The sequence below is a fragment of the Sorex fumeus genome, unplaced genomic scaffold (assembly GCF_029834395.1).
Source record: "Sorex fumeus unplaced genomic scaffold, SorFum_2.1 ptg000020l, whole genome shotgun sequence".
In the NCBI taxonomy this organism is placed as follows: Eukaryota; Metazoa; Chordata; class Mammalia; order Eulipotyphla; family Soricidae; genus Sorex; species Sorex fumeus.
The window spans coordinates 20,388,311-20,412,333 of NW_026606077.1; the positions used below are offsets into that span (position 1 = coordinate 20,388,311).

Consider the following 24,023-nt stretch of genomic DNA (forward strand, 5'->3'; position numbering starts at 1 on the left):
GAATACAAACCAGCTATTTTTAAAGAGATTTTCCAGGGAAAAGCTAAGAGAGGAAAAGACTTAGGCACAATTCTGCAGTACTCCAGGAACTCAGAGAGAGGAAGAAAACCAGGTAGAGAGATGGGCAGTTCCAGGCTGCAAGAGGGCAGCAGAGGGCTCTTCACCAAGAAGGCCGGCGGGAAAACTGCACAGGGTGGACTGAAAGAATCGTATTCATTATTACAGCGCAATGGTGACTTTAGTGAGGACAGCTTTCTGTGGATGGACGCTCACCTCTGGAAATCAGACATGCGGAGTAGAAACTACTAGTCTCGCCTTGTCTTTCCAAAAATCTGGTGATGAGGAAGAAAGGCCTTTGGTTGATAAAGGGGAAGAAGATTTCTACAGGGCATGTTTTGGTTGATGGTCAAAAGTCAGAGCAGAGGAGACTGGAAATAAAAGAAAGAGAATAATCAGTGGGCTCAGAAATGGGGTCCACCGCAGGGGAGCAGTGGTGCCTTGGAAGTCTGTCCCACCCTGGAGAGGGTCATGGAGGAGGTGAGCTCTGCTGGGGGTGGTGGGAGAGCAGCAGGTAAGGCTGTCATGTGGCTGCAGGAGAGAGTGCGGGGGGGTTGGGGTTGGGGTGGGGTTGGTTGGGCGCATGGGAGGCAGCAGATGGGGGTGTCTAGAATACAGTTGCTTCTTAGGGTTGCATGTCAGAGAGCTAAAGGGCCTCATGAAAGATGCCAAGAATACATAACAGCACAGTGTGGACATGACAACATTGGTTACTGGGGTGGATTAGGAGTGTGGAGGTGAAGGACAGCCAACCCTACACCAGTGGTCAGAAATGAGGGGTCAGTGATGATGGTGCTGAAGGAACTTTCTTAGATGAAGGATTATGGCAGTACAATTGTGTTGATTTTTTTTTGAGTCACACCCAAAGATACTTGGGTTACTCCTGGCTGCACTCAGGAGTCATTCCTGGTGATGTTTAGGGACATGGGGTGGTTGGGATTGAACCTGGGTCGACCACGTGCCAGGCAAGCACCCTCCCCACTGGACTGTTGCTCTAGCCCACTATGTTGGTATTGTAAATGCCTCGAAATACTCTGTATGCCAGGTTTCAGAAAAACAAAATGTATTAGTGAATTTTCTTGAGTTCCGGGATGAAAAGATTGGTAGACCATCATAGGCTTTCTGTCCCAGGAAAGGCGCTGCCTAGGCAGAGTTCAGCAAAAGGAAACAGCCTTCCAGAAGCCCTGGAGGGGCTGAGGAGGTGAGATAGAAAACAGAATAGCAAGCGCCTGCCGGCAACAGAGCCTGGGAACCAATGAGCAGCTGGAGGGCTGGGCTGGATGGAGTTGGATGGCTTGCTGTTGGAGTTTCCTACCCTAAAGCCCTGCCAGTCACTGTTTTATAAATTGTATCACTTAAGCATTTAAAAATGATGATAAATTAAAACGAAAGCTCTATCACAAAGGACACAGAAAGTGGGGGAGTGCTGGAGGGAAGAAGCAGGGGAGTATGTAGGGAGATGAAGCAGGTGTTGCTGGACTTGTGTGCAGCGGGGAGCCCAGGAGGTGCTTCCGGCTCAGTGGACATCCTGCTCGGCCTCCCAGAGAAATGCCTGGTGCCAGCCCGAGCACCCACGCAGCACCCAGTGCTCCGTCCCCCTACCATGCAGCCGTCAAGCTGCACCTGAAGCCCGCTTGGTCTGCACAGCCCGGACGGTTCCCCACCCGAGTTCCCGTGGGCTTGGACAAGAGGAGAAATCGCTCTGGGCGGGAATGTCAGTCCTTCCCCCCCAACCCCCCCAACCCCCCACCAGACATTCATTCTAGGAACATCACCTCCCTCACAGTAAAGAATGTCAGGAGGAAATGAAATAGTGAACAAAATAGTTTAATTGAAAGAAATTCACTTATATAAATTCAAGGGGAGACTAAGAGAAAGATACACGTTCTAGAGAGAGCACTAACTTCTCCAGAGGGGAAAAGCTGAGGATGGCATTTGGGAGAAAGGGGGAATTTCTCCCAGTTGTCTCAGGAAAGTTGATCTGGGTGTTATTGCCGGGAACGGCTGGTACTCTTATGGTCCTAACAGATTCTCATTCTTAGGTTCTTCCTTGGTTTCCGTTTCCGAGGGGGGTTCACCTTTCCCTGGGATGCCTCAGTTTCTCCATGTCCAGAGTGTTCAGGATTTGTGTCTCAGAGGCATCTGTTTACTCGTGCTGTTGGACGACATCAGGACCAAACAATTTGTTCTTAAATTTCCCAGGCCTCCCTCTCCGCCTGCTGCAGCATTACTGAGCTTTCCGGTGGTGTTTGGCTCCTTCCATCTGTGAGGCCTAAGTGGCTTTCATTCTGCGCTTTCACGGACTCCTGAACCAGTGTCGCCCCCTTTTCTCTTGCAGATTGTTGCTGTGCACCCACAGTTCGTGAGATCCAGCTGCAAGCAGTTTGTGACAGGAGGGAAGAAGGTCAGTCCTGGAGTCTGCCAACATGGGTAGCCTTTGTGTTGTGGGCCGGTGTCCTTGTCTCTGGGCTCCCGTTTAACCTTAGTGTATTTACTGGCTGTTGGTGCTAAGCCAGGCTGGAGCAATAACACAGCAGGGAGGGCATTTGCCTTGCACGCGGCTAACCCAGCCGACCCAGGTTCGATTCCTCCGTCTCTCTCGGAGAGCCCAGCAAGCTTCTGAGAGTATCTCGCCCACACAGCAAAGCCTGGCAAGCTACTTGTGATGTATTCGATATGCCAAACACAGTAACAGGTGTCGCAGTGGAGACATTACTGGGCCGACTTGAGCAAATCGATGAAAAATGGAAGGACAGTGATAGTGCTAAGCCAGGACATTAGGACGAGCCTCTGGATGCTGCCCTGCAAGCAGGAAGCAGAACCGAGGCCCCACTTCTCACTAGGTGGGCAAGCTAAAAGCTTGTGAGTCCGATGACCTGGAGAAGTACAGCATGCTCTCATACACCCGCCTAGTCATACACTATCTTGGCAGTACAAGGCAGCAGTTTCCCCCTCTTACACATCCTTAATCTGGATTGACCTTTAAGTATCAGTATGAGCCTTCTCTTTGCCCTATGTGTAACCAACCACAGGAATGTGGGGAATGTAATCTGTAGAGCCTACGTGTCCAGCTCCATGTCTTCTCTGACGTTTTCAATCATGACAACATAGCTTTGACGGCATAGCTTTGACAAGACAGTGTATACCCTGATGTTCCTTTGACCAGTGCTCATCCTATAACTGTTTGTACACTCGTTAGTGAGTCTTTCACTGTGATTAAGTCATTAGGATGTAACTGATAAAAAATGGAATAAAAGGAGATCTCTGGCACTTGCTCTTCACCTCGAGCCAGAACGAGCCTTGGCCCTTCGTGCTCTGTACATTCCTCTTGTGTGTTCTGTCTCCGTGCCTCTGACCAAAAGAATGTTCATGCAACAGCTGGCTGAGAATTTTCAGTCCTGAAATTGCCAGGCCGACCTCCTTCGGGGAGGTAGAGGCTTGTGTTTCCCACTGCTTTCCTTTGGAAGTGATGTAGAGCAAGAGAAAAGGAGAGATGTTACTTAACCTATAATCCAACCTCTCTCTCTTTCTCTTTCTCTCTCAACAAAAAAAGCCATTCATCATTGTTTTCTTTTTTTTCTGTTGCGGGGACTTTTTTGTGGGCCTTAATAAAATCTTAGAACAGTTGGTGCCATTTTTCCCTAAGGTGTTCCTAACATGTTATCTTAGTGTGATTTAGGTAAGCAGAGACTGCAGAGACTGGGGGGGATGGTAAGGAAGTGAGAGGGGCAGATGTTTGGGATGCCCAGAGCCTGCTTCCATCCCTGTCACTGCTGGCCTGGCCACACTGCAGCATTAGATCCTGGCAGTGACCCAGTACGTGAGTGTCTCGGAAGGAAACCCCAAGAACTCGGCACAGAAGACCCGCCTCTCCCCCCGCCCTCCCACCCAGAATAACAAAAACCACTGCCTACATGTGCGTGTTTGCTTCTAAATGTGGTCAGTATTGAAGTGAAAGAGCCTTTCTACTTTTGGACTGAGTTGTGCTCCTGTAATTAGCCAGCAGATATCTTGCAGCGGGTATCTTGCTTTGGAACATGTCTGCAGTGAAATGCAGTGTGGGACCCCTGGATAGGAGTTCTTTTTCCCACCTGGGACTCGGGGAGGGAGGGGGCTGAGAGCATCTCAGTAGCAGAGTCTTGGTCTTGCTCATAAATGAATGGGAAAGAACTTGACTGTCTCACCGCAGTGTCTGTCGTCTCTCCCAGGTTTTCTGGGTCACAGAATGAGGGGACAGGAGCCCACACTGGCCACGGTCTTGCCCAGCGTTTCCCAATACCCCCCATGTAGGGAAGCTGGCGCCTGCTGCCGTGAGCCCTGACAGTTGGTGTCTCTCCCCGGAGCCCTGCATCTATGTCTCCCATCTCCCACCTCCTGGGACTCCCAAAAGAATTGTCTGCATTCATCTGGAGAAATTGCAACTTTGAGCTAATGTTTCCTGGCTTCAGTCTGCATCTCTTGCAACTGCAAAAAATCTAAAAATCTCTTTGTGAGCCTTAGGAAAGTTTTTTATTGCCAGTACCTTTCATTAAAATATTTCCACATTAAATATTTTTCTAGTTGGTAATTTTTTTTCTTTTTTATTAGTGAAACACCATGAGGTACAGTTATAGGCTTACAAATTTTGTGCTTGGGTTTCATTTATACAATGATCAAGTGCCCATCCCTCCACCAGTGCCCGTCATCCATCACCACGGGTCCCAGCATCCCCCCCATACCCCCCCCCCCCCTCCCATCCTGCCTCTGTGGCAGGGTATTCCCCCTTGTTCTCTCTCTCTTCTTTTGGGTACTGTGTTTTGCAAGAGAGGCATTGAGTGGCAATCATGTTTGGTCTATAGACTACTTTTAGCATGCTTCTCCCACCCTGGGAGGGTCCTCACAACACCCTTCATTTGGTCTCCTCTTCTCTATCTGAGCTTCCTTTTCACCTAGAACATGTGGCTGGCCTTCCATTCATGGAGCAAAATTCCTGGTACTAATCTCAGCCATTCCTGGGTGTTAGCGATAATAAGGCTTCAAGTTTTCCACATCGTCACTAACACCAACTTTTAGTGTCTTTTTATTTTAGCGATGTGATGGTGTGAAATGGTATGCCATTGTTTTAATTTCTCTTTTCCTAATGACCAATGCTGATGAAAAAAAAATTTATGTGCCTATTGAAAATTATTTTTGGAGAAATGTAATCACATTGTTTTTTAATTCTTAATTGAACTAATGTTCTTGTTTTTATACAGGTAGATTTCTTTGTATATTCTGGATACATGAACCTTATCAATCTATGATTTACAAGTGTTCTTGTTCTACTTATGAACTACCCTTTTTTTCTCTTTGACTTTTTATTGTCACTTAGGTAACACAGTCAGAATAGTATTCACATTTCTGGTTTTGCTGTACAAAGTTATCGCACCTTTACCACCATCAAAATGCCCATGACCCTCCACCATGTCCTAGTGTCACTTCCGATCCACCTCTACCTCCTGCTACCCTCCCACGCTGCTTGGTCATCTCAGTTTTGTAATCAAAGACCAAGGTATGACTAATATCTTACACTTTTTAAATGCCCTTTGAAATACAAAAGGACAAAAGTTTTGAAATATAAGGAAGTCCATTTATCTTTTCTGTTTTATTCTATGTATTTGATCTTGTATCTAAGAAGTGATTGACCAATCCAAGGATTTATAGCTGCATTTTCTTCTAAGACTTGAACAACTCTGGGCTTCTCAGTCCTTCCAGACCCTGCTATCCCTGGAACATGTATCTCACAAGTTTCTCTCTAAGTCTCTGCCTGCTTTTTCTCTTCTGGAGAAGCTCATGCTTTTTTGATCATGTAATTTCTCTTTCTTTCTCCTCACATTTTTCTAAGAAAGTTTAAAAATAACTATATTGCTTCAATTCAAAAAAAAAGGGGGAACTTTGACAGCGTAACTCTTTAAGTTTGGGTCTAGAATGTACGTACGGTTGGGCTCACTGTTGTGTGTGTTGTAAGGTGAGATCCAGATCCCACCTTTTCCTAGAGGAGTATTCTTGTTTGACATCATTTTGTAAAAGACTGTTTTGTTATTTTTCTCTTTGTCTTGGTCCCTTTGTGAAAATATCAGGTAACTACAAATGTTAGGATTGATTTCTGGGCTTCTCACTCTATTGATCTTATATCTATTCTTGTTTTAGTACCTTTTCTAAGTTTTAGAGCTACAAAGTTTGCTATAAATACTCATGAGATGACAAGCAAATGAACTCCTCTTAAAACATTTTTATTTTGAGGTCTTCCCTTTGCAAAGCCTTTAAATTTTCTTCCGGCATGCTACAGGCTTAAGAACCATTGGCTTGTAAGTGTGTCCTTTGCTTGGGGACTTGAAACATACTAGTATGTTGGCTGACTTCTTTGGATCCATCACAGTCTGTTATGTGAAATACATATTTAGTGAAGAGTGAAAAATAGTATTTACTCGATAAGCTGTAGTCCTCTTGGTATATTGCTTAACAACTAGGGATTTCTGGAATTTAGCTTGGTTGTTTTGCACAATTCTCTTTCTTTGTGTGAAAGATAACTTGTGCTGCGTAGTTTAGACAATTAGTATTTTATATACTTAAAAATGGAGCAATAGCACAGCGGTAGGGCGTTCACCTTACAAGCAGCCAATATGGCCGACCCAAGTTCGATTCCTCCGCCCCTCTCGGAGAGCCCGGCTAGGTACCGAGAGTATTCGATATGCCAAACACAGTAACAACAAAGTCTCCAATGGAGACGTTACTGGGCCCGCTCGAGCAAATGACGATCAACGGGAGGGCCTTTACCTTTACCTTTACCTTTACCTATACTTAAAAATAAATGTATTTACTCACTAATATCTTGAATATTGAAGATATTTCAGTAAATATTTCTGGTTTCAGTAAAGAACTTATCTCTGATTTTTTTTTTTTAAAAAAAAGCAGCTAAGCAGGGCCATAGAAATAGTACAGCACCTACCTTACAAGCTGGACAGCCTGGATTTGGTTACTGACACTCCATATGTCCCCCAGTTCCGTTAGGAATAATCCCTGACTTGTAGGGCCAGGAGTAAACCTTGAGCACTGCTGGATGTGGTTCCAGAAACAAAAAGAAAAGCAAGCCAACAAACAAAAAATTAAGAAATAAGGTCAAGGCGGGGGGGGGGGGCGCAGCGGCCCAGGAATGGGCTCAGCCACAGGGATCTTGCCGAGAACTCAAGGCCAGGCTTTTGGGGGCACCCCATGCTATGTCAAGTGTCATTAGGGTGGCACTGTCCTTTGTGATTTTGGCCTCACAGCAAACTGTGTGTGTGTGTGTGTGTGTGTGTGTGTGTGTGTGTGTGTGTGTGTGTGTGTAGTGACGGTAGAAAGAGCAAAGGGAAGGGAAGGGAAGGGGAGAGGAGTGGGGCCGAATGAGGCATCCTGTAGAGTTAGCAGTTTCGTGTGGAAGCCCTGCAGATTTGGGCAGTGGCTGTTTTATCTTTGGTGGTGGGGGACGGGGTAGGTTTTAGCCATACCTGGCAGTGCTTAAGGCTTCTCTGGCTTCTATCATTCCAACTGCTGTTTTCAGCATCATAAACTAAAACCAAATTGGAAGAGTCCAATATTTAGCGAAAGGCGATAACCTGTACAAATCCGATAGTGTAGGAATCAAATTCTTTATGTTTCAAGCAGATGGCAAGTCATATACAGGGAGAATAGCATAGAGACAAATATATATAACTGAGAGGTTATGACCATCTGCTTTTAAGAAATAATTTAATCTTTAAAAACTCAGAGATTGAAACCTTAAGAACACTAATCTTTCTTGCACTCTCTAGGTGAGTCTTGGTGTGCTGCCATCTTTACACAGTGATGAAGGTGCAAAAGTTAGCGTGGCAGAATAGGAGAAGTAAAAGTCATATAGTGAAATGCTGGTGATGTATTATTCTGTGAGTATAGGAAAGGGATATCTAATTTAATCATTTTGCTTTTTTGGTTTGGTTTTAATATATTTGCAATTTTGTTTTGTGAAACTTTTTTTAAAGTAATCAGAACATTATATATTTCAGAATAGCTCTTAACAACAATGTAGGGAAAAAAAAAAACAGAAAGAAAAGAACCTGAAACAGAGTTTGACAGGGTTGTTGATATTTCCTTTGTAAAGTTCCAGCTCTTACATCCTTAGAGGGAGCTTCTTAGCCCACCAGGGACTGGGAAGAGGAACTGTAATTCTGTCTGGCATAAACTTTTGTTTCAGAATTTCAAGGTAACTTCTTAGTAGTTGAATGCCATACTTGGATTTATGGGCCCCACTGTTTGACACTCGAGCATAAAAAGCTTATTCTAAATTCTGTTTTGTTTCCATGCTTAGGAAAAAATAAAAAGAAATGGAGTGCAAGAAAAAGCACATCTCTTAAAAAGCCCCACTGGAGCCTTCAAGAACGTGATCCCAGGGATTGTTTAAAGTGCGACCTCTTGTGTGTCCAGGATTCTCGCACATGAGCATAGCGGTGAAGTCTATTTGAGGAAGAAATCGGCCAAGCAGATCTTGTCCGGACTTTTCTTGAATTTCTCAGCTTTCTCTGTCAGCAAATTTCTCTGACCCTTACCTCTGAACTCTGAAAGTCACTTTGTAATAACCCACTAGGTCCTTTTGGAAGTGATTAGATTGGCACAGTGCTGTGTGCAGCGGACCTCGTTTTTAGAAGCGGGATAGTCAGCTGTTTGATGTGGTGGTTGTGGGCTCGAGCCAGAGGCCCTGGCTTCCAGAGGAGGGCTTTGTAAGCAGGGGGTGTTGGGACGGGAAAAGGGCCGGGCTGAGGGCTCGTGCAGGGGCTGTCTGAAGGGCAAGGATGCTGGTGACCAGACTAGGCTCTGTGTTGCAAGAGGCAACTCCGAAACAGGAGATGTATTTTGAATCTTTTCCAGGGGAGGATTTAGAGGAGTAGCTTTTCTTTGTTTTGTTCAGAAATTATTTCTGACGTTGCTCGGTGCCATTTGGGATGCCAGGGTCTGTGCCCAGGTCAGCCGCATGCAAGGCTAGTGTCCTGCCTTCTGGATGGGATACTGTTATCCTTTTACCTCTGGAGGGCAACCGTGCTAACCATTGTACCACCAGTATACTGGCATTCTTTGGCATCTTAGTAAATGTGATTTTGGTGGAGGGAAGACTAAATTAAGAATAAATAGATCACTGGTAAAGAAGCAGTAGCCAGAACATGGAGTTGTTTGCCTAATTATGTGACTTGCAAGATGTTGTTAATTTATCTACACCCCGACCTGATTTTGGAGGGGCTTGTTCTGTGTCGTTTCTCTGTCACTTCAGGCCTTGTCCGCTGCTAGTGTCTTGTGCAGTTACTAGTACATGCCTGAAACACCCAAGCCCAGCTGTGACTGCCAGACCATCCTCAGATGGGTTTTGTTTTTTCATATGCCAAAAATAAAAACACTCTCTAGACAGCTGCTCTGGTGGTGCTTTGTGAAAATTCACATGGGTGTGCTCTAGTCCTCGCACTCTCTCTGGATGGTCTGCTTTCATATGTTTTGGACAAGTATAATGCATGCAACTCTTCACGGGAGGCTATATGCAAAATTATTAACAGTATTAATAAATCAGCATTATCGTTTTGCACCTGGGACTTTATTGGCTTATTTTCTTTGATGGCAGCAAGCTGCTTTAATAATAATAAAGAGCTTAAAGGTATAATGTAATCTTGAATAATGAAAAGCAATAATGCTATAATGTGATCTTAATCATTTAACATTGTGAACCATAGGAACTTGTTGTGTCTGTTCTTAGCTCACAGAATCCCTCTTTTTTGTTTTTTGTTTGTTTGGGCTCACACCCTGCAATTGCCAGACTTACTCCTGGCTCTCCACTCAGGAGCCACTCCTTGGTGGTGCTCTGAGGACCGTATGGGGTGCCAGACAAATGCCCTCCCCTCCCCACTGTGAGCTCACTCCAGCCCCTCCTTTTTGTTTTTTTTTTTTTTGTTTGTTTTTTTTTTTTTTTTTGGTCTTTGGGTCATTCCCTGTCATGTTCAGGGCCTCCTCCTGGCTGATGCTGGCACATCCCTCCCGATGATCTCTCCATGAAAATGCAGGTGCTCCTGTCCATCGAGCTCTCTCTTGGGTCCCAGACACTGTCATGTTTCTTTCTTTTTAATCTTATTTAAATCCAGGTAGACCCGGCTCACAGGACTCTGTATTTTAGGAGTGCAGCCTCATGCCTCTTAAACATACGGTATGAGATCACAGCCGTCACCCAGTCCCAGCTTCCTTTTACCATGGGCCATTGGGCTTTTTCCCTCTCCCCGGCCAAGCCTTAGTGCTGCCACCAGAGTCCTGGAATTTATTTTCATTGGTTCATATGCTGTAGAATATCAAATATCTCTTTGTGTGTGGCTCTTTTCCCCCCGCCTTCCTGCCTCCCCCCTGTGCCGCATCGCCAGCCATACTTAACGTTCCTCACCATTCAGTTGTTGGGCCTTCAGATGGTATCCAGCGTATGATCGTCATAGTTCTGCTGTGGTGAAGCTACAACTCTCTGGGCAGGAGCTTATGTTTGTGTTTCTGATTGTTTCCTAGGATTGAAATTAGAGCCAGTGACCAGGACCACTTTTAAGCTTTTGATCTGTACTGAGCTGTGCTGTTAGGTAACAGGGCATTCGAGATAGCTCACCAGTTTACACCAGTTGTGTGAGTGTACATGCTTCACCCATCCTTCTTGCCAGTCGAGATACAGAGAAAGCTATTCTGTCCTTCTCCTTTGGAACTTCTGTGAGTGGATCTTGAGCATTTTTACTTACTTGCCACTTCCATATCTTCCTTTGTGATTTGTCTGGTTGTGTTCTCTGCTTGGGGCAACTTTTAATACTACCATGTAAATCAAGACAGTGAAGACTGCCTGTTTGATATTTATTGTCAGTTTGAGCACAAATTATTGCTGCTTGCTATATGACCTGCAGCCTTTTCTCCAATTTTGGCTAAGTCTGGAATAATTAGACTATAATTATTATTCTTGTTCCCGTGGAGTTATTTTCCAGGGAGTCATACTGATACTTTTGAATCATTGCTGGAGTATATTTAAGTAAGGACCAGCTGCCTCGTCTGGAGGTCAGTCTGTCCTAGGCCCTCAGGCTGCTTGCAAAAGGCTACCCAGGACTGACCAGCCTGCCCCAGAAGATTTGGTTTCTGCTAAAGGTAATGTCCAAGTCTTGTTTTTACTCTGAATCTAGACTTGGGAACCTATGTGTTCAAATGACTGTTCCCCTGATAATCAAGATTTAGTAGTTTATCTTCTTCTTATACGTAGATGCAGTGATCTACCAGTTGTTTGTGATTGAGACTGTGTGGTTAAAACAACAGAGATTTGTTCATCACACACACTGTTAAGTCATATTTAACCCTCCAAACATGGCCCCCTGCTTCTGAAGATCTTCTACCTGGAACCAGTACCTAGGAATTATGATCTGAAACAGCTTCATACTGAAAAGCGGATCATGGTGTGTGTGTGTGTGTGTGTGTGTGTGTGTGTGTGTGTGTGTGTGTGTGTGTCTTTGTCTTTGTCTTTGTCTGTCTGCATATGAGTTGTATGTGTCTGTCTATCTGCATGTAGGGTGTGTCTGTCTATCTGCATGGGGGGGATGTATGTGCAGTGTGTGCATGTGTCTGTCTGCATGTAGGGTGTGTGCGTTTCTGTGTCTGCCTGTCTGCATTGGGGTATGTTGTGTGAGTGCGTGCGTGGTTTGTGTGTGTCTTTCTACATGTGGTATGTGCGCGCGTGTGTGTGCATGGTTCATGTGTGTCTACATGTGTGATGTGTGTGTGCATGCATGGTTGTGTGTGTCTGTCTACATGTATGGGAGTTTGTGTGTGTGTGTGTGTGTGTGTGTGTGTGTGTGTATGCTAGAACTGTATTACTGTATTTTTAAGTGTTCTGTCATTTCTTGAGATCCCATTCACTCCTGTGAGTCCCAGGCAGAGACTGTAGAATGTGAGTGGACAATCAGGTTCCCCTCACCGGCTGGCTGCAGTGGCGGCTAAACCCACTTAGTGCCTGGGAGATCTCACATCTCCGTCTTCCTGCATTTGTTAAACTGCTTTGAAGAGGCTTGACTAATGTTCAGCTCTGCTCAGATTTTTTTTTAGCTTGTAGCTCAAATTTCTTGGTCACAAACTCAACTGTTACCTTATATTGGCACAACATCGTTGTTTTAATTTCAAATCCTTGTGGAGTCTGCATTGCTGCCATGGAATTTGCAACTTCACGGACTTGTCCAGAATCTGTGTATATCAAAATTGTGTTTTCTCAAATGCTGCTTAGAAATAAGTGGTCTGTTGAATGGACTCTGGAGCCCCTTCAGTGCAGACTTTCTGTCATGGAATATTTGGCTTATACTTGGCTATTTTTAAACATGTTAAATGCCTTTATGGAAGAATTTTAACCTGTCCAGAACATAACCACTGAAGTCAAAAGAATACTATGTTTGGGATGTTTGCTCTTTCATCCTACCTGTTCCATCTTTTCTCTTGAAGGAGACAGTAAGACTGGTGGTGTATTTGGAACATCTGTGTGTATTGTGAATGTTGGTTCTGAGCCAAAGGAAGAAGCAAGAAAAGGTACTTTCTTCTCCGTTCTTCTTGGTGTCTGCTTCCTCCATTGAGACCCAGCACTCCCGTTTGCTTCCTCCAGCTAGTTCCTAGCTAGTTCCTGTCTGGTTTGGGGAGGACTCTGGTTTGATGGCCTCCTCACTTGCCCTCTTTTCAATGTCATTCCTAATATTTCACCATTTTGAATTTTCAGTTCCCCCATGATGAGTCCTTTGCACCATCATGCGCTTGGTCTGGATGTAGACAGTCTTGCTTGCTGTGTCCTGATTTACTGAGGCTCCTGCTCACTTCCTTCTTTCTCTGTTTGTATTGTCTTGGGTGCCAGCATTGGGTGTGGCGCAGCACTTTATCTTCCATGCTGTCACTGTCTGTCCCCCTCAGAACTCACCTGGTGACCGGGCTTGGGCCATGGGCACAGGTCTTCTCTTTCTGCCTCAGAACAAGCAGTGCTGCCCAGATTGAGGAAACCTGAAGGATGCCCGTGATTTATCTCCTTGAAAGATCAAAGGATGGTTAAAAAGGGGCTGATCATACTCCCTTTCCTCCGTCAGCGAAGAACAGGTGATGGGTAATGATGGTTGTTATGGTTCCGGAACCGGCAGCTTTATTGCAGCCCAGTAGGAATCCCTGCGCATGTCTGCGAGACTCCGGGCTCTGCTGCCTTCTACCTCTTGGAGTGTAGGAAAGTACCAGATAGATTTATCAGCACAAAACATAGGAGAATAAAGTATATTGCTGAGGATGCGAGGGCGCCTATTGAAATATAAGTACCAAGAGTGCTGACTGCCAGAATGTGGATTTATGGGAAATAAAGCCCTAAAATACTTTCTCCAACAAAAAATAGACCTCTTCGAAACAGTTTTTTCTCTCGTGTACTTAGCTTTCAGTGAGCTCAAATTGCTTTCAGTATTGTGATAATGACAATTCAATATTACAGGATGTGGAAGATGAACCAAATAAATTAACCAGCTGCTTTTAAGGGTAGCTCACTCCATGACTTATCCTCCCGAATGCTTCGTGGAACACCCCTGCGCAGTAGGTCTCTTGGTGGTTCTGTCATGAGGAGAAAGAAATGGGTTTTATTAAGTGTCAGTGAAGTACAGGCAGATAGTTTTGTGTTAGCTAAATGAGCGTCGAATGTTTGTAAGAGACATAGCTTATCTTCTCTGAAATCACTGAAGCTGAGAGAGCTTCCCTTGGCATTCCTGCCAGATGGTGCATCTCCGCTCACGCAGCTGCCTGGGTTCTCCCGACTGGACAGAGCTGGGCCAAGGAGTGTTAGCGATTGAATCCTGCATGCAGGGTTGAGCTGGACTTGGCGAGCTCCTGAGGCAGTAACGGAAATGATTTCATAATCACTAGCTGGCTTTTGAGGTTTTACACGGTATGGATACTAGAAGTCCTGAGTGAAGAAGAGATAAGAGAGCAAAGGCAGAAGTCAGTGCAGGGACGCAAGTAGGGGGCCTTGAGGAGAGCAGGGCAGTGGCAAGAGCCAGGTGTGGGCCCACTGGCAGGCCAGGGCAGCTTCTGTGAGCGTGCAGGTACTTCATGGAACCACTGTCCACACCAAATGAGCAGCCTGCTCAGCACCATGAAGTAAGGGCTGCAGTGAGCTGGCCTGAAGACACCCTTCCGAGTGGTCTCTGGCATCTGGACAACGCAGCACAGAGCAGCCCCTCTGTCTTGAAGTGAAATCGAGCAAGATTTTTAGGAATAGGAGGTGGGACCCATGAAAGTGAGCCCCTCTTCAGAGTAGGGATGTGTTAAGTGCATGTATCTGCTAATAGGTTGTTTTCTTTAGATTTTTGAGATAGGACAGGTTCTGATGCTCAGAATGAGATCCAGCTGGGGATTGAAGGATTTTGGGGAATGTCATCACTCTTGTAGCCAAGATATTATATGTATGAACACCAAGAGAGTAAGACTATAGATACAGGATTACCTGCTCAGTGTCTGATAATTTATTAGGCCCTGTGTGTCAAGCAAAGTATAAGATGTGGCTTCTGTTCCCAATGTATTTATAGTCTGTTTGAAAGATGAAAGATAAAATACATGAATCTCAGTGAACAAGATACAAAATGTTGCTCATTATCCCATTACAGAACCAGCATGACTTTGAAACTATATAGAACCAATAAATTAGAGAAAATTATTTGACTTATAAAAGAAGTCTTCTAGGGGGCTGAAGAAATAGCACAGCGGGTAGGGTGTTTGCCATGCACGTGGCCAACCCGGGTTCAAATCCCAGCATCCCATATGGTCCCCTGAGCCAACGCCAGTACTAAATCCTGAGTGCAGAGCCAGGAGTAACCCCTGTGCATCGCCAGGTGTGATCCAAAAAGCAAAAACAAAACAAAACAAAAAAAAGTCTTCTAAATAATGCTCTTTCCTATTACACTTGACTCTTACGTAGAACTGTGTCTGACTATTTGAAAGCCATTTGTTTTCCATTCACAGAGTTTAAGAGGCAAAGTGCCTGAAACTGCTATTTGAATCTAAAACAATAGTGTAAATCTGAGAAATCTTGTTTTCTTTACCACAAGTAGCTTATGTGTTCCCTCCGTCCCCCCCTTGGGGCCCTTCCATGGCCCAGGCGTGGTGGACACAAGCAGCACCATTGGAGAAGCCTCTCTGCTGGTGCTGCCGAGGCCCAGTGGGAGTGCGGCTTGTGGAGAAAGCGGGCGGCCCCGACAGGAGTGAGAGCCGAACTGGCTTGTCCTCCTGGCGTCCTGCCCTCTGCTGGACACTCCGTCAGCGCCACAGCAGGAGACAAAGGCAGCGCAGGGTCCAGCTGGTGTAACCTCCTCCCAGGCTGGAAGCAGGCAGGCCACTAGCCAGGTGCAGTCCGGTGGCCTTTTGGTTGGAATGACAAGGCTTGGTAACAGTGGTCTAAAGAAGTTCATGTTTTATCTATTAACTCTTATGTGGAGTTTAATGTGAATCGATTCTGAATATTGAATACACGTCAGTATTTTCTTTAAGTTCCAGTGATGTGTTGATATTGTTTCATCTCAACTAGTTCCCTGATTAAAAATATAAGAGAATGGACTTCATCCCCATATTCTAACAGTATAAAAATAGCCCACATGTTTTATGGAGAAGTAATTTAAAAAAGAAATAATATAGAATCTCCTCTCAGCTATTTCTAAAAGTATGATTAACCTGTAATGAGCCTTTTAGATTTTCGTATGTGAGTACACATTTATATATTATTTAAAGCTCACATTTTATACTGTTCCGCTTTGGGGTGTTGGGCGGTGGGGCATATACTCAATGGTGCTCAGCTCTTACTCCTGACTCTGTGTGAAGAATCACTCTTGGCAAGGCTCACCAGATGTGGTGCTTGGGATCAAACCTGGGTCAGCTGCATACAAGCACTATCTCTCTAGTCCCTTTTTCTATTTTTTAATCTAGATTTAATTTAGAACACCTTTTTTATTATGTCAATGCATGCACATAGATAAAACCATTTGAAAACAGGTTCCAGTATTCACTTGTCTAGTACTGCTACAATTTACTCAGTCACTTCCTAGTTGTTAGTCTGTTTCTAGGTATAATCAGTAACTCTGCATATACCTTTACTTACTCACCTGCTTATTTCTTGGAATGGATTTCTAGGCTAAGACTTCCCGGGATCATAGTCATTTTATATTTCTTTTTATTGTTGCGGTGTCTATACCTGGGGGTCGTTGGGTCTGGGGAGCACTCCTGGATGTTCTCAGAGCCCTCACCCCGCCCCCCATGGTGCTCAGGGGTAGTTGTCAAACCAGGGCCTCTCACATGCAAGATGTGTGCTCAGGCACAAGATGTGTGCTCAGGCGGTGAGGGGCATCTCACTGCCTGAGAGGTCCTTGGGGTCCTTCTTAAAGGAACCTTCACAAATAGTAGAACACCTGCTCTTTGGTTTGAGGTCGCTTTATTTCCTGTACACACTGTGTGTCTGGCCTTATTTTGACTCGTCCTTTTTTGTTCTTTTTCTTCTTTTTCTGTCAATTCTAGAACCATATGCTCTGCGTGTCAGTTTTATAAATGTTTTACTGCTTGGCAGCGCCAAATCACACACCCCTCAGTCGTGTAATTTTTTTAAAAAATTCCTGCTACTTTTACATATTTTCAGATGAATTTATAGCATTTGGAAACTCTAGAAATTCTTTTTTGGCAGTTTTCTTGGACTTGCATTCGAATCATAGATTGACTCCACGAATCAAGATTTTAATCATAGAATTTTATGTCTGTGATCTAGGAACGTAGGTCTCCTTCCATTTATTCTGTTCTGTTAGTGTATTTTTGTCTTGTCACTGGTCCCTGCACATCTGTTTTGTTTACCATTCAGTTGAGGAGAGAGGTACTTTCCATTGTTTACAACTTTGACTGCATTCCCCCAAAGTTTAGGTCTGTGGCATTTGTCGTCTCATTTTCAAAGTTCTCTGCTTGGAGTTCAAGTTCTTCTTTTACCCATGGGCAGAGGTAAAGGTAAAGGTAAAGGCCCTCCCGTTGATCGTCGATTTGCTCGAGCGGGCCCAGTAATGTCTCCCTTGGAGACTTTGTTGTTACTGTGTTTGGCATATCGAATATTCTCGGTAGCTTGCCGGGCTCTCCGAGAGGGGCGGAGGAATCGAACTCGGGTCGGCCATGTTGGCCGCTTATAAGGCGAACGCCCTACCCGCTGTGCTATCGCTCCAGCCCCATGGGTAGAGAGGTTTTTGTTATCCTTTATTATTTCTTATCCTTTATTGTTAAAGTCTTGCTTAATTTTTATGTCTCCTAAGAATGCTAAGATTATTTCTAAACTCCTTCTCTGGTGTATGGGATGCCTCCGTTTTGAGAAGCCAAAAGTGGAAGGTCTCAGACTCCCTCAATGGGTTCTGTTACAAACTTTCCCGTGAGTGGTCATGTGTTTTTTCCTTGTCAGCTCGTATTGCGTGGCTTCAGAATTCAGAGTTAGAGCTCCTGTGACTTTGTCAGAGATGATTTTCCTTTTTATTTTTGAGAACTGCTCTGACTCTTTATTCTGAACAGTGGTGGGTGTAGGAAGTCATATTGTATATTTTGTATATTTTGGCCCGAATGGAAGCACTTCGGGCCGCAGCTTCTGTGGAACTAGCTGGAAGGTTCTGGGAGCTGCTTTACCTCCTGCTCCCCCAGAGTCCTGATTCTTGCAATAAGCCGAGCCGTGGCCTTTGCCCCCGGTCTCCAAACTCTGGGCACATGCTTGGTGTCCTGGTGGTCTCGGAGGTAGGGAGGGTGAGGTTGGCCGCCACACTCTGCCCTCTGCCCTCTTGCCCTCCACAGCCAGTGCTTCCACTGAGCCTCTTGCTTCTCCCAGACACTCCACCTTCTCCCACTCAAATGTTCATTTGTTTGTTTTTACACAGTTGTTCATGATTGGTCATAGGATGTTCCAATTCCAACCAATGCAGTTTTCTCCTGCCTTCCCTCCACACCCCCTCCAGCATGCTTCTACAGCAGGCACTTCTCCTCTCTCCCTCTCCTCTCTCCCTCTCCCTCTTCCGCTCTATCTCCCCCCCCCGCCCCCCATCTCTCCCTCTCCCTTGCCCTCTCCCTCTCTCCATTACGGTTTGTAATACAGGTACTTACAGGTTGTCATGTACGTCCCTCACCCTCCTTTCAGCACTTAGTTCTTGTCCAGAGTGATCATCTCCAACCAGCATTGTCTTACTGGTGCTTTCTCTCTCCTACCTGCCCTTCCCCCCTCCCCTTGCGTTTGTGGCAGGCTGTGACCCGTCCTCCTGGCCCTTGTTTCTATAGTCTATGGGTATTAGTCTCATATTGCCCTTTTTGTGCGTGTGGAAGGGAAATGTTTTGCTCTTATCACTTGTTTATAAAACTGTCTTTGCAGGCTCGGGGGCTTTCTTGGGTGTCCGGGGCTTCTCGCTCTGGTCCTCAGCAAGGAGGAGCAGCATGGGCCCCGGTTCAGCTCTAGCCCTGATGATGCTGGACACGGAGCCCGCCCAGCAGTGCCGGGGGCTCGGAAACCCCGCCTCGCCCTGCTGGGGACAGCATGTGTGCTGGGCGGGTCCTGCACCTGAACCCAAGGCTGCCACCAGCCCCCACAGCTCCTGGTGTGTAGAGGAAGCCAGTTACACACTCTCCGCCACCAGCCCAACCCAGCCTTGCCCTGGATCACACTGACTGCCCCAGCCTCCTTCCCATCCTCCTGCCCTGTCTGCGTCCTATGCCCACGGCTGGGCCTTGGGTGGTGATTTCGTAACATTAGGCCTAGGCTGGAGTGCTTCCTGGCTACATGACCATGCCGTGCCCAGGGGGTCCTATGTCCAGCAGGAGGGCAGGTCTTGGTGTACTTGTGACCTGCCCATGCTCAGGGCTGACTCCTGGTTCTGCGTTCAGGGCTAACTCCTGACTCTGTGCTCTGGACTGACTCCTGATTCTGTGCTCAGGGTTGACTCCTGACTCTATTCTCAGGGCTGACTCCCAGCTCTGTGCTTGGGACTGACTCTTGACTCTGTGCTCAGGGCTCACTCCTGACTCTCTGCTCAGGGCTGATTCCTGACTCTAATCTCAGGGTTGACTCCCGGCTCTGTGCTCGGGTCTGACTCCTATCTGTTCTCAGGACTGACTTCGGACTCAGTGCTCAGGGATCATTCCCAGCTCTGTGCTCAGAGCTGACTCCTGACTCTGTTCTCAGGGCTGACTCCCGGCTCTGTGCTCGGGGCTCACCCCTTGTGGGGGTGGCTTAGGGGACTCTGGGGTGCAGGGATGGAAGGCATTGCAGATGCCACCCTCCGTGCTGTTCCGTCTCTCTGGCACCCACCTTGCTTGTGCCTGGGTAATAGGGAACGTCTTTCGTTTTGTTGCCATTTGCAGTGACCATATTCTGTTTCTTTGTGAAGATGGTTATATTTAATTGTACATTTTCCCCCACCTTTTGTGCCTCCTCCATATGAACCTGGCTACTGGAAATATAAATTGTGTGAATCCTTTCCTTCCCCTATTAGTTTCTTCTTTGGGGGTAGGACAGGACCCAAAAGAGGTAAATTAGGTAAATCAGAATTAACTCTAATGGTAGGCTTTTTAAAACTTCTGGGAAGGAATCTTCCATCAGCGTTTACTTTCTAACTTTCGAAAGTTAACTTCCATTTCAGATTATATGCCCAGGGTTATAAAACTTTACATCTTAATATACAAAAATGTCTTTTCTTAAACTACCTAATTGAATATATCAAGGAAAAGTATTTTATGATATTCTGATATTATATGAATTGATCCCCTGGACTGGCCTAAGGTCCCTGATGTTTGCAGAGTGATCCCAACAATGAAAATAATAATGATGTATTAATTACTAGTAATAAACTTGATTGCTAAATCATGTCTTTACCAGTCTCAGGGATCTGAGGGGAAGATGAGGGAGGGGCCGGGCCCCACAGGCCAGCTCTTTCAGGCTTTGTGTGAGGGCGTGCTCCCTAAGGGGCTTGGGCCCATGTGTGGTGCTGGACATTTGGCTTGTCTCTCCAGCCCAGGTCTCAGGGATGTTAATAAATCCCTATTTAGCAGTAGTGTATCTGGCATTCAAATTTATAGTTTTTTAAAAAATTATATTGTATAATATTAAGATAATGTTTTTCTCAAACTATTTAAATTATATATGTGAAGAAAAATATTTTATGATATTCTGATAATGAATATTACAATAATTAGAATATTACAATATCCTTTAGAATATTAAAATATCCTTTAGAATGTAGCACTGTCCTCCCATTGTTCATCCATTTGCTCAAGCAGGCCCAGTAATGTCTCCATCGTGAGACTTGTTGTTACTGTGTTTGGCATATCGAACACATCACAGGCAGCTTGCCAGGCCTTGCCTTGTGGGCGAGATACTCTTGGTAGCTTGCTGGGCTATTGTAGGTTATATGAAGATTTTAAAATAAAGTCAAATAAAATTTTATTTTGTGTATTTAAATACAATAAAAGTTTAAGTTAAAACACATTTCTGTTATAAATCACTGTTCATACTTCATTGTCAAATTACTTTCTTGGGTTAAATGAGAAATAGACTGCTTTTCGCTATTGTAGTTTAGTCTGTGGCTGATAACTTATTTCCAGAGAAAAATTAAAAGGTCTTAATTTCTTACTAAAAAAATTCATCCCTCGGCAGTCTTTGGAAGAACTTCGTATGGTGTTCTCAAAGACACAAGACTGTGTCCTGTTCTTCATGAATTCTGGTGTTTTGGTGCCATCTTGTGGCTGAGCTGGGGGGTGCGCCTCCGCATCAAGAGCCTGGCGCAGCTCTGTCCTGGGTGGGATAGGCGCCTAGACAGCGTGTGCGCCTGTCCTGTGTGAGCTGGGCCTGCTTGCAACACCAGGAGCTGTGCTTGCCGGGGGAAGGAATCGGTCTGCCCCACCCCCCCCCCACCCCCGGCCCCCTGACACTCTCCTCTCTTGGCCCAGCTGCTGCTGTTTGAGCGTTCCTGGATGAGCAGGTGGAAGTCGTCGGTCCTGCACGAAGGGGAAGGGAACATCCGGAGTGTCAAGTGGAGAGGCCACCTGATCGCGTGGGCCAACAACATGGTAAGGGACAGCCCCGTGCTCCAGGGGCTCGGAAGGGGAGGCCGCATGCAGGGGAGCGACGCTGTGTGCATGGCCGTTTCTAAGCCACAGATGGTGACTCAGGCCCTACCTGGAAGCTCAAAGAAATTAGATTGCTCTGGGCTTTCATAATAGAGTAATTCCCAACATATTCTAGCTCTATTTTAGAGTAAAAAAAAAAAACCCGAGGCATGGAAAATAGCCCAAGAAAATGAAAAGGCATCTTAATAACTGAAGGGATGCATTGGGAATGCGGTATTGAAAATACCATTTGCCTATTAGCCAAAGGCAAGTAATGGTGATATGAAACAAGTGCGCTATATTGCTGATTTCCTCTTTACTCCCAGAATAATCACAGGCAAAATAAACAGACTGCCTTTTAAAGGGGGATTGTAATTTTGGGTGCTACGCTCAAGTTTCACTTGGTATGTGTGAGGGTAAGTAGAAAGTTTGAAAACTATCTTCTTGACATCTAGCATTATCTTTTAAAATCTCATGATATAATGTAGTAAATGATATAAAGTAGCAAATGAGTAAAATCACATGATGCAATGGAGCAAATGATATAATGTGTAAGTGAGAGTAAGTTTCTTGATATAATAAATGAGTAAATTCACAGCTGGTCAGCTCTGCATCATAGAAGTTTCCAGAATCTCCTTTGTTATTCTGTGCTTTTCCCTCTTCTCCGGGGTCATATTAAAGGCTGACAAATGGTGCCCTCTTGCTTTACTTGCTGTTCACTACTTGCCTCTTTTTCCATCTGAGGACTTGAAAATGTCAGGTATGCTTTTGCTTCCACTGTGGCTTTCAGAATCACAGGGTTTTGAAAACGTGTGTGATGGACCAGTGTAATTAGAAATGTTACTAGTCTGTCATTTTGGAAATGCAGTTCTTGATTCCTTTGCATTTCACATTTGTGTGAATCTGAGTTATCCAGGCCATTCACTAATTAATCACTTATGCCTTGTAAGGGTGACCATGATTTTTTTTTGGGGGGGGGGGTGGCTTGGGAAAGGAGTTTTTTGTGGATTTGCTTTTTTACATTTTCACAGGGTTTGGGGGGAACTGGAGAGCTTTCAATGGTTCTCAGTCGTGCTCAAAAGCACGGACAATATTTTGCAGTGCTGAGGATCAGCAGTATTAATAAATTTTTCTTTCCTTGTTACCTAGAGGGTCGGTAATGCTGTTTTACATTCCAGGGTGTGAAGATTTTTGACATCACTTCCAAGCAGAGAATCACCAACGTGCCCCGGGATGATGTGAGTCTCCGCCCAGACATGTACCCCTGCAGCCTGTGCTGGAAGGACACGGTCACGCTGGTCATTGGCTGGGGCACATCTGTCAAGGTGATTTTGCTCGTTTTTATAATTTCCCATGTCCTTAGAGATCCACCAAGGATAGTCCCAGGGAGTATGAGTTCCTGAATTGCTTCTCCAAAGAGAAATATTTTCACCTGAGCGTATGCCATATGATACCATTTAGTGCTCCACTTCTTTCACGTGCCTAAGTTTTAAGATCCAGTCTCTTCTGTCTCTTGTCTGTCCTTCTCCCTCCCTCCTTCCCTTCCTTCCTTCCCTCCCTCCCTCCCTCCCTCCCTCCTTTCCTTCCTTCCTTCCTTCCTTCCTTCCTTCCTTCCTTCCTTCCCTCCTTCCCTCCCTCCTCCCTTCCTTCTCCCGCTGCCCCACAGTGCAGGGGTCCAGAACTGCCCCATGGCCGGCATGAGCTTTCTCTGGCCCCTGAAGATCAGTCCTTCTTTTTCCATGCTTTGCAAAACAAAATTTAATTCTTCTATGTTAATGGCATTGCCTTTTTTTGTTTGTTTGTTTTAATCTTTAAAACTTAACCATAGCCCAGCTGACCTTGGCTACTTATAGAACATGGCTAGTTTGTTGCTTAGTTGGGCCTTGCTGGTTGTATTCTTTCTGTTCCCCAAGATTTGACCCGTCGCTTCTTCATTAACTCTGATGGCAGGAAAAGAAAATTAAAGCTACATCATCCTTGGTAATGGTTGTACAGAGTAGAAGCTCATCTATAATATGATTTGGGAATATGCTGTGTTATATAATTATCTGCCCTTTATGTGCCTGGGTAAATAAAATTTAGCTTTTCTACCTCAGGGAGCCTAAAGCTCACTCATATTTATTCCATACCTACCACTGCTTGTCTTGGCTGCTTCAGAGCCAAAAGTCATTTCTTTTCTTTTTAAATATGAGGCTTCATCGAAACAAAAAACCACCATCCCCACCACAAATAGATTAGCTGAACTAAATGGAATTTTAAGACTTCCTCTAATTATTAAGTTCGGCGTGCTTATTGTTCTCACATAAGCATTTGGGCGAGGATTAAGTGATGTGCTTATGAAAAGCTTAGCATAGATCCTGACATATTTTCAGTGCCTAATATTGGGCTGGAGCGATAGCACAGTGGGGAGTTCGTTTGCCTTGCACGCAGCCCACATGGCCGACCTGAGTTTGATTCCTCCGTCCCTCTTGGAGAGCCCAGCAAGCTACTGAGAGTATCTCGCCTTCATGGCAAAGCATGGCAAGCTACCCATGATGTATTCAATATGCCAAACACAGTAACAATTATCACAATGGAGACGTTACTGGGCCTGCTCAAGCAGACCGATGAACAACGGTAGGACAGTGCTATAGTGCTACAATAAATATCAGCTGCCTTGGTTATACTGTAAAATCTAGAAAAGTCATGAAAGAAACATGGAGATTTAAAATTTGTTTTTCTGTGGAAAAGGAAAACATCAAAGCAGTTCATTCAGTGATTGTTACTACCAAACCAAGTACTTGCTAACTTGAGCT

General features: G+C 45.1%; 1 protein-coding gene across 1 annotated transcript in view; it reads left to right on the plus strand.

Annotated features, from left to right (window-relative positions):
• VPS41 (VPS41 subunit of HOPS complex) overlaps positions 1-24,023 on the plus strand; it is a 193,512-nt gene that overhangs the window by 94,887 nt on the left and 74,602 nt on the right. The window contains exons 7-9 of the mRNA XM_056113358.1: positions 2,396-2,461; positions 21,070-21,189; positions 22,407-22,553. Coding sequence (XP_055969333.1) covers positions 2,396-2,461; positions 21,070-21,189; positions 22,407-22,553 — 333 coding nt within the window. The remainder of the gene's footprint in view (positions 1-2,395; positions 2,462-21,069; positions 21,190-22,406; positions 22,554-24,023) is intronic.